At 37.5% G+C, this 16,846-nt stretch overlaps 1 protein-coding gene and 1 long non-coding RNA gene across 3 annotated transcripts; one reads left to right on the top strand and one right to left on the bottom strand.

The window, feature by feature from the left end:
• Positions 1-4,940: 4,940 nt before the first annotated feature.
• Positions 4,941-13,944, bottom strand: dalrd3 (DALR anticodon binding domain containing 3). Its single transcript, XM_065247086.2, has 13 exons — positions 13,736-13,944; positions 10,950-11,254; positions 10,379-10,689; positions 10,228-10,286; positions 10,018-10,119; positions 9,388-9,452; positions 9,192-9,250; positions 8,955-9,037; positions 8,756-8,882; positions 8,521-8,579; positions 8,225-8,341; positions 6,317-6,385; positions 4,941-6,127 (listed from the first exon to the last, which is right to left on the bottom strand). Exons 1-13 carry the CDS (start codon positions 13,934-13,936, stop codon positions 6,008-6,010), a joined length of 1,677 nt encoding a protein of 558 aa, XP_065103158.1. The 5' UTR covers positions 13,937-13,944; the 3' UTR covers positions 4,941-6,007.
• Positions 13,945-14,053: 109 nt separating this feature from the next.
• Positions 14,054-16,765, top strand: LOC135729429 (uncharacterized). 2 transcript variants are annotated; one of them, XR_010525680.2, is made up of 3 exons: positions 14,054-14,182; positions 14,532-14,641; positions 16,401-16,765. It is a non-coding gene; the product is annotated as an uncharacterized lncRNA (long non-coding RNA). The 2 variants fall into 2 exon arrangements; XR_010525681.2 differs by lacking the exon at positions 14,054-14,182 and adding an exon at positions 14,199-14,387.
• Positions 16,766-16,846: the final 81 nt, after the last annotated feature.

The following is a 16,846-nucleotide window of genomic DNA, read 5'->3' as shown; positions in this document are numbered from 1 at the left end:
ATGGAATTAGAGAGCGAGAGAAAAAGTCAGGTGAACTAGTGACTTTTTTAGTTTGAAAACTAGGAAATTGAGAGGAAAAGGCCAAGAAAAACAGGAGAGAGATGACATTTAAAAAGGTGGAAAGAGTTCATAAAATGCAGCTATAAATATTTTAATGTTGTTCCAGCATCCTCACCAAACACTAAGACATGACAAGAAAACAATCACACAACACAACACACACAGCAGAGTCCGCATTGAGCTATGTACTATATAGATTTTACAGATTAAACTGCACTTCTTTTAACAGTAAGCAAACCAAATCTACTGCAAACAAAAATGCAATACACAAAAATGCAGTAAATATTTGCACATTATAAAAGAGAAAAATCTAATTCAGATTTTGTAAAATATATTAATATTTCAATACATAATAAATATTTATGAATAGCAATAATGTCAGCAAACAGATCAATAATATATGTGAATATATTTGACATATCTGAAAACCAAAGAGAAGCCTCACTCAGGTTGCTTTTTAGAAGAGGTCGTACATTTACTGAAATTTAAGATTTGCTCTGAACTGAAGATTTTGCTATAAACTGTGCCTTTAATGGGACCCTAAAGATTATGTCATATTATATTAATGAGAGCAAATATTACTGGATCCTATTACATCTAAAGGGAAGTAGAGCAGTAATTTGCAGCAGCAGCATGGGATTTAATTGCCTTTATAAAGCAGCCCATGCTTTAAACACACTTCAATCAAAAGTTCATGGGCGCCTGCCAAGAACTGAGTCTACCCTGATAGGAATCAAACCTAATCCTGTTTAAAGTCTGAACAGAATGTTTAGACGGAAGTGAATTCAGTTTGCCAGAGAGCCTGCTGTAGTTGTGGTCACAGTGAAAGTGAATTAGGATTAAAGTGGATTAGTTTCAGATGAGAGTGGTCTCTAGCTGTCTTACTTAGGATTTAGGCCTGCTTAAGCTACAATATAGCTAGTTTCGGATCCAGCATCTGGGTCTTATGAAGCCAGACACACCAAGGCCTCTTGAGCATCACGTGCGCACAGAACTGAAGAGAAATGTGTGTGGCTGTTTATTTTTTATCTGTCATGGGAAAACATGAATGCCCATATGCCTTAAAAAGTACCAACAAGCATTTCAAGGTGGTCAGAATAACATCTGTTTCTTATATTTTAGATAAAGCTGACATTTTACGTATTGTAGGTGTAAAACATTTACTTGTAAGACTTTGGAATGTTATCTTCTGAAGACCAGGAAGATCTTCTCTGACACTATGAACTTGAAACACCAGTTTGTAACAAAGAGACAGGATAGTGAGTAAGCAAGTTTTTATCATCTGAAGTGCAGCAGAAGCTAGACAGAAGATACAGGAGAATAAAAAACATTCCTTAAGGTTCCTTATCTAACACACACATACACAAGCTGGGATTGGATGCTTAAATTAAAATGCATTAGGTCTTGAACTCACATCTGAGTTTCCATTTCCTCAGCAATCTACAACAAATTTAAACTAACTCTGCTCATATTGGAGTAGTCTCACACATTCGATTTCATAATACAATTTTGCTTTAGTAGTAACATTGTTATTGCAATGAAATGGAATATAGAACTTACTTAAAACTTTCTATTTGAAACTTTAGTAATAGTAGTAAATCAGACTACTAAAAGTTCACCCTAGGTGGTTCTGACACAGATTTAAATGTTGACAGATTTGTGCAGGTCTCAAAGATCTCAAAATATCAAAAATGCTTTCAGCACAATTGTCAAAATGTCAAAACCAATGAGATCACAGGTGAGCTGTGAGATTCACATCAAATACAAGGCTTCAGTCGCTGAGATAACGTATTTGTTACAAAGAAGCCAAAGCCTTTGGGAAAACATTTTTCACAGCAAGTTGTACATAAACAGACTCAAACTAACCACTAGATGCTAGACTTACTAAGGTTGTGTTGTATAATTTAATGCGTATAAACCACACTTGCACCGGTAAGAATTGCCTGTATTTGCTGATATTCAGATAGATTAAAAGGACAACTGTGAAAATAGTGACATCTCACCGTAAAAAGTTGGAACAACTTTAAAAGTTACTTCGATTGGTAACACCTAAAAACTGAATCCACATTAAAATCCACATTAAACATATGTCTGTGAATTTATAAGACTTTAGTAGTGAGGACCGTCCAAAATGTTGGCTCCTATGGCAACCATTACACATCTATCTCCATGATAAACAATTTGTAATTTCCCTGCACTCATCTTCTCACGCTGTTATTTCCTATTCAGGGCTTCCTGCCAGACCAGTCGAGACATACATCAATATTTCTCCCCTCCATCATCTGCACCCCTCCTCTGCCCATTTTCTCTCCCTCGTTTTATCTCTGGCAACCACAAAAATCATTAAAATCTCACGGGCATCCCTGACCCCATTCATTCATCTCACACACCTCTTGTAAAGACAACGGTTTTGCTTATAGCGATTAAACTGCGTACCCACTTTCAACTCTTTTTATAAACTTTTTCGTCTTCTTCTTTGCTCCTTTTTATCTTTCCTCCCTAGTTTGTCTTTTAAGGGAGAGATACCTGGCAGTGACAGCCTAACCAGCCCTTAAGCCACGTGGGGGAGTCATTTGAATAGAAAGATACATAGAAAGATAAAGAAATAATGACTGCTCTCTAGTGGTTGAACTTTGGTATTACATTCTCATATTAAAATAGGTTACAACTCAGTGAATGGTAGTGCAGAAATTATACTATTCGTGTTAAAATTTCTATCTGATGTGTTTTCAAGGCCCTCTATTGATAGGACTTTAGGCAGCACCACATTTGGCCCACTGGGGAACAGTCCGGAGTTTAATAAAATCATTGATTGGAGCCATTTTCTTGACATGTGGTCTGTCAGACTGTCATTAACGCTTCAAGGCCTGAAACTGATAACCTCATTACAAACATGAATTGCATGTCAAACACAAACTCCATTATAAATATCATCTGCCGCTAACTGGTACAATTATAGGCTGTTTAGTCATTTCTTTCTGGGTCACCATTGTGTCCCATCTAAAGTTCATTAATATTCAAAAGACATTCTGTACTGACAAGACTGAATCAGCTTTAGAAATTAACCAGCGCTCAAGGAAAAATGCAAGAGAAAATGACAAAAATATTTTTACATTATGTCTGTAGTAATTTTTTTCTATATGTATAATGAATATATACATTTCTAGAATGTATTTTATTGATGTTTTTGACAGAAGACAAGAAAAGTGTTTTATATGATTAGAAACATGCCATCAAGAAAGGCAAACAGCCCCTAAAAATCAAACTTGGGGTGCATTATAGTTAAAGGTGCAATGTGTGACTTTTAGAAGGATCTCTAGACAGAAATGCAATATAATATACATAACTATATTATCAGTGAGATAAGTATTGTTTTTATATACCTTAGAATGAGCCGTTTTTATCTACATACAACGTTGGTCCCATAACATAAAAGTTGCCATTGTGCACCGCCATGTTTCTACAGCAGCCCGAAATGGACAAAATGCTCTACAAAGTACATTTTGTCACTACATTGTCTCAGACGATGGCATTGTTTGTCCTGTGCCAGCTACTGTAGCTTCTCATTGCGCTTCGAAATTAAGGTTGGTTGCAATTCACAATCTCACATTACACCTTTTATTTAGTATTTTTATATACTAACTTTCAACAATGGGTATACACTCACCTAAAGGATTATTAGGAACACCATACTAATACTGTGTTTGACCCCCTTTTGCCTTCAGAACGGCTTAATTCTACGTGGCATTGATTCAACAAGGTGCTAAAAGAATTCTTTAGAAATGTTGGCCCATATTGATGGGTTAGCATCTGGCAGTTGATGGAGATTTGTTGGATGCACATCCAGGGCACGAAGCTCCCGTTCCACCACATCCCAAAGATACTCTATTGGGTTGAGATCTGGTGACTGTGTGGGCCATTTTAGTACAGTGAACTCATTGTCATGTTCAAGAAACCAATTTGAAATGATTTGAGCTTTGTAACATGGTGCCTTATCCTGCTGGAAGTAGCCATCAGAGGATGGGTACATAGTGGTCATAAAGGGTTGGACATGGTCAGAAACAATGCTCAGGTAGGTTGTGGCATTTAAATGATGCGCAATTGGCACTAAGGGGCCTTAAGTGTGCCAAGAAAACATCCCCCACACCATTACGCCAAAGTCTGACTCTACCATTTCAATGTCTCAACAGAAATGGAGACTCATCAGACCAGGCAACATTTTTCCAGTCTTTAACTGTACAATTTTGGAGAGGTTGTGCAAATTGTAGCTTCTTTTTCCTATTTGTAGTGGAGATAAGTGGTACCCGGTGGGGTCTTCTGCTGTTGTAGCCCATCCGCCTTAAGGTTGTGCGTGTTATGGCTTCACAAATGCTTTGCTGCATACCTCAGTTATTTCAGTTGCTCTTCTATCAGCTTGAATCAGTCGGCCCATTGTCCTCTGACCTCTAGCATCAACAAGGCATTTTCGCCCACAGGACTGCCGCATACTGGATGTTTTATCCTTTTCACACCATTCTTTGTAAACCCTAGAATTGGTTGTGTGTGAAAATCCCAGTAACTGAGCAGATTGTGAAATACTCAGACCGGCCCGTCTGGCACCAACAACCATGCCACGCTCAAAATTGCTTAAATCACCTTTCTTTCCCATTCTGACATTCAGTTTTGAGTTCAGGAGATTGTCTTGGCCAGGACCACACCCCTAAATGCATTGAAGCAACTGCCATTACATTGGTTGATTATACAATTGCATTAAAGAGAAATTGAACAGGTGTTCCTTATAATTCTTTAGGTGAGTGTACATAAATGTACATATGATGTGCATAAATACAAATAAACATTCAAACATTTGTACACTTTAAAAAAGCAACCAGTCCAGATGTTAAGACAGACTTTTAATGATTAAACATGTGAGATCATCACAAAAAAAAAACTTTGAATTGTGAGGGAATTACACATAGTAGCATTAAATATTGAGCACTGTTGAGGGATTCAATATCGTGTGGTGTACAGTATGGCACAGTTTGGTGAAAACTCATACAGTGAGAGTACTTACATCTTAAGTCTGTATGGCACGTGTGGCACCGCCTGTACACTTATAGGATCAGGAATAGTGAGGGACACTACAAGGATTTTACATTCGGTACAGATAAAACTATTCATAACAAAGTTAAAATAGCATCCCATATTATGACATTTTGGAAGATGGTGTAAAGTATCTACCACTGATCAAAAACAACGGAGACAAACTGTAGTGACTGTGTGTTTCTATTGGAATTGGACAATAACTGAGCTACATTGTCAGTGTTCAACAAACAGAATGGTGCAATTACACTGATTTAATATTACATATAAGACATTGTCATGCACAATCTATGCCTGTAGTGCAGCTGAATGCAGATTATGTGAAAGGGTCTGTCTCTATGGCATGAGTTTTTACTAGATAATTTGACAGATACTTTGTTTCTTACTACAGCAGATTAAAAGTGTCTCAATGAAAGTGTCTTGTTTAGATTTTGTAGGAACTGGAAGGTTTTGGGTCATTTGATTAAAGTGATCGTCCGGCTCACAAGAAACTTCACAGATTTCAACCACACCGTGTTTATCTTATATCATATAATGTATAATTTGATTACATTTGCAGCTACTAATAAGAATCTATAACAGCCATTTTTACCATCTTTGAATACATTCTTTAGATTTCGACAGAGGCTGGGTTACTTCGGGTCTGTCCTGTTCTGCTTGTGTATGGGTATTTCAGTGGTTAAACTGTTCTTGAGCGATTGATTTGATTGTTGGGACATTGAAGTTTAACCAAGATGTTTAGGCAGTTATGGGTACGAGGAGGATATTTAATGAATAATGATTGAGGGAAATAGAAGAGTGCTGGCTCTTGAGTTGGAGAGTTTGTGGGGATAGGTATGCATGTATAATGTCTGCAGTATAGATGCTATAGTTGGGTGATCGGGGGCAGGTTAAGGGACTCCAAGGCGCTGTGGTAAAGTTCTCTTAATGCTCTCAATAATAATAAACGACAAAACATCTGATTGAAGAGATGAGGAAGTGGCTCCTACAGACAGAAAAAGTCAAAATGTAATAGTTACGAACCTAATGTAAACTGGTTCAATCAGATTAATATGTTAACACATGCACACACAAACGTGCAAGCAAACAGGCTACAACAAATCAAAAAAATTTGTCCATAATCATGCGTTCTACCAGATCTTAAAAAATGAATTAATACCAGCGTATGTCTTACCCCAAGAACATGGACCCTGTTGTAATAGGAGCTAAAATCTTTACTGAGAGACACCAAGAATCTGCACACCTGAGTGACAAATAAACATATACTGGTTTCATTTATGCAAGACTGTGTTTTAAGGCTATGAGATAACAATTTATTACAGTTACAATTACAATTGTAACTGTAATAAAAGAGGGATTTGCATGGGATTTCCTAAATATTTACTATAAATTATACAGTATTATAAAGTGTTCATACCAGATAAAAGGGTACATTTTTTAAAATTAAGATTTATACATCATCTGAATAAATAAGCTTTCCACTGATATGTATGGTTTGTTATGATAGGCCAATATATAGCCGAGATTCAACTATTTGAAAATATTGAATCTGAGGGTGCAAAAAATAAAAAAATATTTACAAAATCGCCTTTAAAGTAGTCGAAATGTAGTCCTTAGCAGCACATTACTAACGATAAATATATATATATATATTTTTTTTTTTGGGAAATTTACTAAATATCTTTATGGAACGTAATCTTTACTTAATATCCTAATGATTTTTGGCATAAAAAATATGCAAAGTATTTTTGGCTATTGCTACAAATAACTCATGCTACTTTTGACTGATTTTGTGGTCCAAGATCACATATATTGTTAATTATTTGAAGAGTTTGTCTACGAAACGTGATAAAAAAAATCAGTTACCACCAAAATCAGTATTGTCAGTATTAACTCTTTCCCCGCCAGCATTTTTTTAAAAAGTTGCCAGCCAGTGCCAGCATTTTTCAAGTTTAATGCCTTCCAGAAAATGTTCTTCTTTAAATATATAAACAAACAATATATCAGATGAAAGAACAGACCCTCTGCTTTCAAAAAAAAAAAAAAAAAAAAACGTTTCATCCTACCTTCATTAGTTCTCTTGTAATCACCTCTCAAACATGGGTAGGTTTCTTCAAAAACACCCAATTTTGAGCAAAAAGCTGAGATAATTCAATTATTGCGAAGGACTTTTGATAGAGATCAGATGCAGAGCAATATTTAAAACATACACAGAGTTCTTTCTCTTTCACGTGAGGCGCTACTTCCGGGTTGTATAAGTTGTGGAAGTGCGCCACCTGGTGGATAATAGCGGTATTGTGGAAAGACGGAAAATCTCGTCATTGGCGGGGAAGCGTTTTCTCTTAATTGACGAGATATCTCGTCAATGGCGGTGAAAGAGTTAAAAAGTAAATTCTTAATTTGCTAAATCCAATATCCGCTGTGTTATTCTGTCATCTTTTCTCCCTTATTTCCAAAGACGTGATAAACGCCAGTCCTTCTCTGTAGAATGCAATACATTTCCTCATCTATTTTTACTGCGTGATCAACAAACAAACAAACAAAAAATTTATACTTTTGATGGCATTGATAAACCTGTGGTGGTTTTCTGTGATGGGAAAGAAATGTAAAGCCATCAAAATCAACTAATTTACATGAGAAGCACTCAGAAGTAAACGGAAAAATGCCGGCTGTTGCTTGTTCTCACACAACAGCATCAAGCTTCTGTCATGCTAACACACTGAACCCAGGGGATCTTATGAAAAACTTTACATTATTTTACTCGAAAATCGAGCAGGACCAAAACATTTTACAGCTGATTGCTGACAAAAAAGTTCAGTGACGACGTCCCAAGGATGACAGCAGCAATGGCAGTGTTCTTAATATGACAAAGTAAGTGTTTTGATTAATTCCATTAATTTTTAGATTTGAATTTTTTATGTTATTATAACCTAAAGATGCTAGGTGAAAGTTTGTAACAGGAAACAGTGGTTTTCATCTTGTCACTTTCCTGGTATAGAAAACACATTTTTACAGAAATAAGTCAAAATGGATTTATTGCGTTTTGGAACCAAACTCTTCATTTATATAAGCAAAAATGTACCTGTTCAGTTCTTAAATTAACTCTGGCTCCTCCCCCTTCATGCTCTAGAATCTGTCCTGATTGGTCCAAAAGCTCAGAGAATGGAATGAGGTAATTGAAGAGAAGAAGCCACTCCCCCTAATGATGGAATAGTCACATTATCATTTCATTTTCATATTTACATGAATTGTATTGTTTGCTTTGGCACAGTTTCCACCTGCTATTTTCAACCCAATCAGAATTTAATTGAAAAAAAAAAAAACTCTGAGTATGTACAAAACAAACAAGACATTAAAGGCATGTTGGTTGGTTTTTACCTCCTCCTTTAGGGCAGAAAAGTCCAGCTCTGTGCCCTCAGGGATATCTGGATAAAGACCTACATAATAACAGTGTGTCAGCTGGATTTCAATACGTTTTGCTCTTACACACACACACACACACACACACAAAAAAACACACACACAAACCTCTCCATGTTCATTAGTCTTAAAAATAATACTACACTGAACACGAAACATATGAGATACTGCATTGTGTGTGTGTGTGTGTTACCTTGCTCTACCCCTTTCTCGTAGCTGCTAAAAAGAGTGTGAAGACGAGCACAGTTATACATGACAAAGACTCCACCCCTGGGTCCCTTTGTGGATACGCCACTGTCTCTCTGCACATCTAGCGTCACCTGAAAAACAACCGTCAATCATCTCTGACACTGGACAACACATTAAACGCACGTGTATTCAAACACACTCACCGGACTTGTGTGCACTGTGGACATCAGTTCAAATCTCACGGTGGCTGAAGTCATGACCCTAATGATGTCATCCCATGTCTGACCTAAAATTGGTATAAAATAATAGACAGCACAGATGTTAACACCAGGTGTAAACGTGGCCATACCATTAACCTAATCACACACAGATGCAGCTGATAGACAAAAGATAATAGACACAAATAGACAGCTTATTCAAGACAATAAACATACACACACCTTCAACTTGGTCTCCATACTTCATTTCTGAGGCCTCTTTCATCTGGGCTTGTCTCAACCTATAACATGACATACCCAATGAAGTATAAAGTCAACAACAGACAAAGAAAAAAATTATGGAGTCAACTGTGAACATGCAATCTATAATGAAGAACTAATAGAAAGTTTCACAGTGCTTTTTTAAGTGTTGCCTTACTGAAGATACTGAGCTGCATTCATCTGAACGCCAGGAGTTTTAACAGGACCACAAATCACCAATCTCTAATTGAAAAAGAGAGAGATTATTAATTGATTGAATGCTAGCAGCTATTGTGCTTTATACAGTCAGATCCAATTTACCAATAGTATTGTGCATGCATTAATTTGGTATCATTACAATGACTACATCTTGCCTTAAAGGCGGGGTGCACGATCTCTGAAAGCCAATATTGACATTTGAAATCACCTAAACAAACCCCAATAGAATCTGGACCTTCTCTTAGACGCGCCCCGTCCATACGCAAACCCATGCAATGACATATGTCTATGTTAGTAGACATAGACACGCCCCTTACTGCTGATTGGCTACAAGTGTGTTTTGGTAGTCGGCCCGGCGTCCTTTTACAAAGTGTTTTTCACAAATCATGCACCCCGCCTTTAAAAACCTATGAAGTTTTTTAGTTTACAAATTGTGGGGCATTAGTCTCCTTGTATCTTGCAAAATATTGTCCAATGAAATGCTCTCTCAAATAAGAACATCCTACCCACAAGTTTTATAAGACAACAGTGCTATTTATATTACTTTAAGCGTCTTTAATATTTGTTTTGTACACAACTATGTATAAACCTGCATTGCCGTCATGCCCGTTGCTCTCCACAGCATGGATGTTTGCTGTTGACGAAACTCGTCCTGACAGGAAGTGACATGCAGGACTGTTGCCGTGGAGACCTGAAGTAGAGAAATCTATTAAAAGAGTCCACCAACTAAAAACATAACTACTTTAATTCTGAGTACATAGTTGTAAGCAATCTTGACATATGAGACAGCAAGTCTTACAGGGAAATCTGTGATAGCGTGGTCAAGCTGGGCAAGGTGACACAGAGCTTCTCTTTGCACTGAAAGAAAACAGATTATTCATGTGTGAATAATAAAAATATAAAGCATTACATGACTAATAAAAAACCACACACAAGTAACTACAGCTTACCTGTGCAAATACCAAGACTGGGATCATAACCTTGAAGGTTCTCGTCCTGTACAACTTGTTTAAGGTTTATCCTAATTTCCTCTTTCATTCCTCTCTCCTCTCCTTTTATTTCCTCTCCACTGCTTCTCCTCTTTCCTCTCTCCATCTCTCTATCTCTGTAAGCAGAGTTCTCTAAAGCTTTTTTCATCTTCTCTTCCCTGTCTTCATTGGTCCAACTGACGGGAACCGTCGGCCAATCTATGCCGAGTGTTTTCAGAAGGCTCACAATGTCATTCTCTTCTGGCAAAGCCGGACAAAAGGACACAGTGTACCTGAAAGAAATAAATGGGAGGTAATCACTCATACAGAAATAAAAATGTTTCTTTATTTTAGGTTTCCTCTTTAAAGTCACATTGACACTAACAGCCATTTGGAGGGGAAAGTAAATAATAAAACAATATTTGGCAACACCAGGGACTGTTGGAAACACAACAAACAGTTTGACTTTACGCAAATGTGCACTGGTGCAAGCTGTGACTACTGATAATATGCCACATAATTTCATTAATTTGCATGATGTAAACACACAAACCCTTGTTTTCTGAGCTGCATCCCAAGGTGGTCGGCTATAAGAATGGTCCGCAGTTGCCCTAAAACTAGTGTATCGGGAGAGGGTGTGGCTTGTTTGGGGTGGAGGGCGGGGCAGTTGATGAGGACACAGCCCTGTCTCTGAGCTGCAGGTCTCAGGTAGGGCATTATTCCACATAGCACACATCTGAATGCGGCGCAGCGATCCACGCAAACACGCAATCCTTCCGCTGTCACCTCAGTTGCTGCTATCGGCAAAACACCGCTTCCGCGAAGAGTCCGGATCTCACTGAGAACATCAGAGGGAACCTGAACACAGAAAACTATGAAGGTCACACAAAGATACAGTCATTTAAAAAAAAAAACTAATGTACTAAAAACATTTGTACACTATTTAAGGTCAGTAAAGACGAAGAATTTACTTTTTTTGGCACGATAAGGTGCCAAATATCAAAATGTGCTTGGCTGCTGACAACTCGATTTTTTTATTTAAAAAAAATATTTTATTAGGTATTTTTTGGCCGATACCAATTTAAACAAACAACATTCTGATACTGTTACTTAAGACGCCTTTTCACTGTACACGAGAAAACTAAGCCTAATAAACTGGAAGTGATTCATTTCCTATGGAGAGTCGCAAAGGGGCTGCGTGAGGTGCCGGCCATCTGCAGATGCATAAATTGAGTCTGTTAAAAAAATTTTACTTGTGTGACTACACCGCATGCAATACGCCGACCTAAAGTGATGTATTTCAGTGTATTCCAGTCAAAACACTGTGGTGTATCACTGAGGTAAAACATTATTATTCCGTTCACATTATAACAATACCTTTAAAAAATATAGTTTTAAAATTTGTTTTATATTAAAGAGAATAGCGGAGTTCATTACATTAAAACTAGAACAATAAAGATACAGTGAACAATATCGTTGGGATCACTTTGAGCGATTTTTTTTTTCAACTGATGAACGATAAACCAATAGCAGCCAATCAAATCTATTTGAGCTTCAAGTGCACATTTGAAATGACAAATGGAGACGGTGAAGAAGCCATTGTTGAGGTCTACAACATAAATAGGTATCCAGCCCTGAAGCAGTTACTGTGAAATTTATTACGTAATGTTTTTTTATTCTACTACATTGACTATGCCAAAAGGTAAGATATTAGATTACGCAAACTACTAGATTCACTGTTTAGAGTTACGCAAACGTGGCGTGTTGAGGGTATCTGCTGGTTAGCCGCTGTGTTAATGCAACAAGAACAGCATATTTATACATTTAATGACATGTGAACAAAAACAAATCATTAACTAATGAAGACATTAACTAATACTGCATATTTTACTATAAATAAAATGGTTTGTACTGCGCCTCGCAAGCAAATAAGCACAAAGTTATTGTTATCGTATGGTGGTGTGGACGCAAATCTAGTTATCGTTATAATGTGAATGGCCCTTTACACTTGAATTCGACAGTCGTTTTTGAATTTCTTGAACAGTAAATAGACAAAACGCCCTACAGAGTAGCTGTTTCTCAATATGCGTTCTTCAGCGATCTTGCATTCTTGCTCTACGTCATCATTAACCGTTGAAGTTCAATTCCAATTCTCAAGAACGCAAGTACAGAGGACGCGTGAAAATACCCGGATGTGTTCTTAATATCAAGGATGGATCGAGTGCAGACTTGCGGGCTGAAATCACTTTACGTCCCAGAAGTCATTGAGGCAAAACAATGGCGGAGGTCAGGTGAACAACAGGAAGATCGCACAAATCTGAATTCTCACAAGTGCGATCTGTGTTCTCGCGACCTTCTGAGTTCGTTCTTCCATGGTCGCCTGGCAAGACCGATCTCCACGATAACGCAAGTCCGTTCTTTGCGTTCTTGGAATTGAGAAACAGCCAGTGTGTTTCATCTCTATGTTGTCTTGGAAAATGACGTGTTTGTCCTGTGCAGCTACCGTAGCTTCTCTATGTATTTTGAAAGGGAGAGGGGTGAGCTGTGGACTCAGCCGTTAGTTGCAATTCGCAATCTCACTAGTAGATGCCGCTAAAATCTACACACAGCACTTTTAAAAATGTTTAAATGCATTTTGGCAAGTATTTAATTTTGTAAAACAAAATAATTGTGTATTATGCAACAAACATTGTTAAATTCAATGCATTCATTCAGTTAAATAGGGTTGGTTATGAAGGCCTTTTTCATTCTATAGCTGAAATGCATATTAGACCTATTTTTTCTGTTTGTATAAATGTCATTAATATACAAAATATATACACTATTATATATTATACAAAGTATTCAGCCGATACATTGGTGCATCTCATATGGACATTATTATTTTGTCATTGACCCACACATATAAAAAACATACTATACTTTACCTTATAAACACATTTAGTAAACAAGTTTAATCTATGACTGTAAAAGGGAAAACTGAATATTTACAATAGATATACAGTACATATTATGACCATACAGTACTTGGGTGCATCTCTTAATTCTGCCCCAGTTCCAATGGCCAGTGCCACAGGGATCAAATGTTTGGTCGATACGACCAATGTCAACACGTCTGGCTGGCACAATATGTCTTTGCGAGGCTCCACTGACAGCTCTGTGTCAGTGATTATGTGATTCATAATCGTACATTCATACATTCAGAAAATACGCCTCCGGTCAAACGCAACGCGTCAAACCACGCGTAAAAACCATGCGCTCATCTGTCACTGCTGCTACCTGCCAGCCAGTCAGGGCTCACGACGTAAAAACACATACAAGCACACACTCCACACTGACCTCTCCAGCGGCGAAAAGCGTCGTCAGAACCGTATTAGGTGCCAAAAAGTCCCGATTTCTCAGGTTTTTGGCGCTGCTCTCCTTAAACCAGACCTTCTCTCGTTCCCGGCTGATGTCAGTTTCGCAGCCCTCGTCTCCCCGCAGAGCACCGCTTAGCGCTTTAACGGTGGACACGATGCTAAAAGGTACAGATTCCTCCATCACTGGGCTCAGTTTATAGTCATCGTTATCGATAACGAAACTAGTGGGCTGTTAGTAATAGATGTAACCTTAATAAAAGCACAGCGCTACAGTGGTGCTCGCAGACCCCGATTGACCACCAATCAAAACAGATGCATGGGGGCCGGAACGTTAAGATGATAGAGGCGTTAGACGGGGAGGTATTTTAATGCAACAATATATTCATTTACGGCCATGTGAAAGACGCCATTTTAAGTGTGGCAAAAGGTAGGTTTATCACGAACAGAACAGAAAGTAAAAGTGCATTGTGGCTGTTTAGATAAAATCATATTTGCTTACCAAATGCTATTTCATTTTTAACATTACTGCTATGTTGATATTGCTCTAAATATATTTTAAAGGAAGAGTGGCAGACCTTATCAAACTTTGTTAGACTTAGTTTTTCTGTTACTGGGCTGTGATTTTACTCTAGGTAATGTTTAATAAAAATAGAAACCTGTGGAATGTTGTTTACATCATAAACAGGTTCAAACAGGGTCAACTGGGTAAATGTAAGATGAATAAGCCAGTGTGGTTTATGTATGGAGCACCATAAAACAGTATTTTTTTATTACAGGCATCTTCAGAAATGATTAAAAGAAGTCTGGTCATACTACATACGGACGTGTTTAAGAATCCCGTGTATTTGAGTAGCTGTGTTGGGTTTGAGGCCAACAAAATGTGCATGTAAGTACGAAACTAGCAGTTTCACTTGTCAGCAATAACAGTGTGGTCAAATAAATCATCCCAGACTTGCTCCAGATCACTTATATAGTGAAAACATAAAAAATGCATCTGTCATATATCTGAATTCTACACCAAGTCATCAGACCCCAAAAAAGGACAACAATTGATGATACTTAGATATTTCTAATAAAATTATTTATTGAAAAATTATAAGAACAATATATACAATATATATATTAGTGGTGGTGTGATCAGTTGAGTGCTGAAGATTTGTGATTGCCAGCTATAGATGTTAATCTTGGCTGACACGAAATTCCCGGTGGCGAAACATTGCTTGCGATCCGGGAGAAAACGTGTCATTCCAGAGCAACATCAGTACTCAGATTTACATACAGCAGCACTCAAAAGTTGCACAGGCACAAACAAGCATATCAAGGCCTACATACACAATTTTCTGGTTAAGCAACCACTTACAAGACAATTCATTCAGAGACAAAAACAGTTCACATTCACTTTACTTTTACATCAAACTATGTGATCAACTCCACCACTTCAACGATTTTCAATTTTAACCTCCTACTGCATGAAAGGAGGGGCACGGAATCCATACCCAGCTGTCAATCAATCAAACAGCTGCATTATGGGTTCCGTTACCATCCAGACTGCTGTGGCCATTTTCCGGACACTCGGGAAAAAACACATTTATCAATCAACAATTTCCATATAGCCATTTTAAACCTGAAAATAAAAAATTCAAATAGAATCTTCATTCATCTTGTACTACAAACAAGTTTGGTGTCTTTGCAAAAGATAAAACTTGTTTATTTATCTGGCTCCATCTGTAGACTTGTGCTTGAAAAACCTGTTCCCTATCAGAAAGGAGCTGGAAAGAAAGAAGGAAGGGGGAGGAGGCTGATCACGAGAGATTAACCTGGATAATAAAGAAACGCGATTAACAAAGTCAAATGAAAGGAGGAACTTGAAATATGTAACTTCAATATATTAATAACTACATAGAAATAATGGTTTAAGGCAGGTTAGTTTAAGTGATCTGTCATCATCTTACAGTATTTTCAAGACTTGGTGAGTGAAGAGAGATGTACAAAATGAAAGAAAGTCTAAAACAATGTACATTTGGATGCTTTTCTTTATTTCTAATTACAGGCAATCGTGCAACAAAACACATCTTTGAATATGAAAGAAATACAACAAATATTAAGGAAGCAGAGAGAAGGGGAAGGTTAACAGAAATGAAAGAAATTCACTATCACTGTGATCTACAACAAGAGAGCACGCTCAAAATGAGGCGTAAAATGAGTTTAAAATCACAAAGATGAAGTAGAAATGACACACAATAGAGATGAAACAGATTCTTTACCTTGCTTCTGTCATTACTCGATTTCTTATGGTCTCTCTCTCTCTCTCTCTCTCTGTCTGGCTGGTTTGAGTTACTGTCGGTGTGTTTGCGTATTTATACCTCCTGACTTCCTCCTTAGAAATCTGAGGAACATTTTCACTTTCACTTCTTCACTAGACTGCCCATAGCCTCCCCCTTCTCATAATAATCCTTACTATCATGTCTCTTATATGTATCAATTTTTTTAGACTCATTCATGCAATTCAGTGTTTATGCTGAAAATGTACGAATCCATAACATTACACAAATTCAAATTATTTTTTGCAGTTAACAGCAATAGCTTGTTGGAAAGATAATACACATGACCTGTCAATCATTTTTATTTTTGCTGTGTATTAAAAGCGTCAGGAGATCTGGGCTGAGCTCACTAACGGATCAATATCATATTTCACTGATCAGGAGGCACCTGGAGCTCCGAGCTCAACCTGTCCAGGTGCAAGTCCATCAGTGAGCATGTGTGAACGCTTCTTTGGAAAGTCCGGTGGTTTTGGAGGTAAAGGCTGGTTCCCTTGAGAGACGCTTGCAAAATGAGGAATAACGTACCAGTGTCAGTGCTGAGCTGCCACCTACTCACACCCACAGATTCAGGACTTGTTAAAAACATATTAAAGTCATACTAAATTATAACCATTTAAATGACACTGTCAATTTTTATGCAGATACGCAACCTAAACTGTTAATTTATTTAAACTGGACTTAACTTTCAACATTATAAAATACTTCCTTGTTTCACACAGATCAAGAACTACACTCACTCATTCAGTTTTTCTAGTAGTCTCGATTGTTTA

Source organism: Paramisgurnus dabryanus, chromosome 11 (assembly GCF_030506205.2).
Source record: "Paramisgurnus dabryanus chromosome 11, PD_genome_1.1, whole genome shotgun sequence".
NCBI lineage: Eukaryota > Metazoa > Chordata > Actinopteri > Cypriniformes > Cobitidae > Paramisgurnus > Paramisgurnus dabryanus.
Note: the sequence above shows the minus strand (reverse complement) of the source record. Positions and strands in the feature narration are given on the sequence as shown.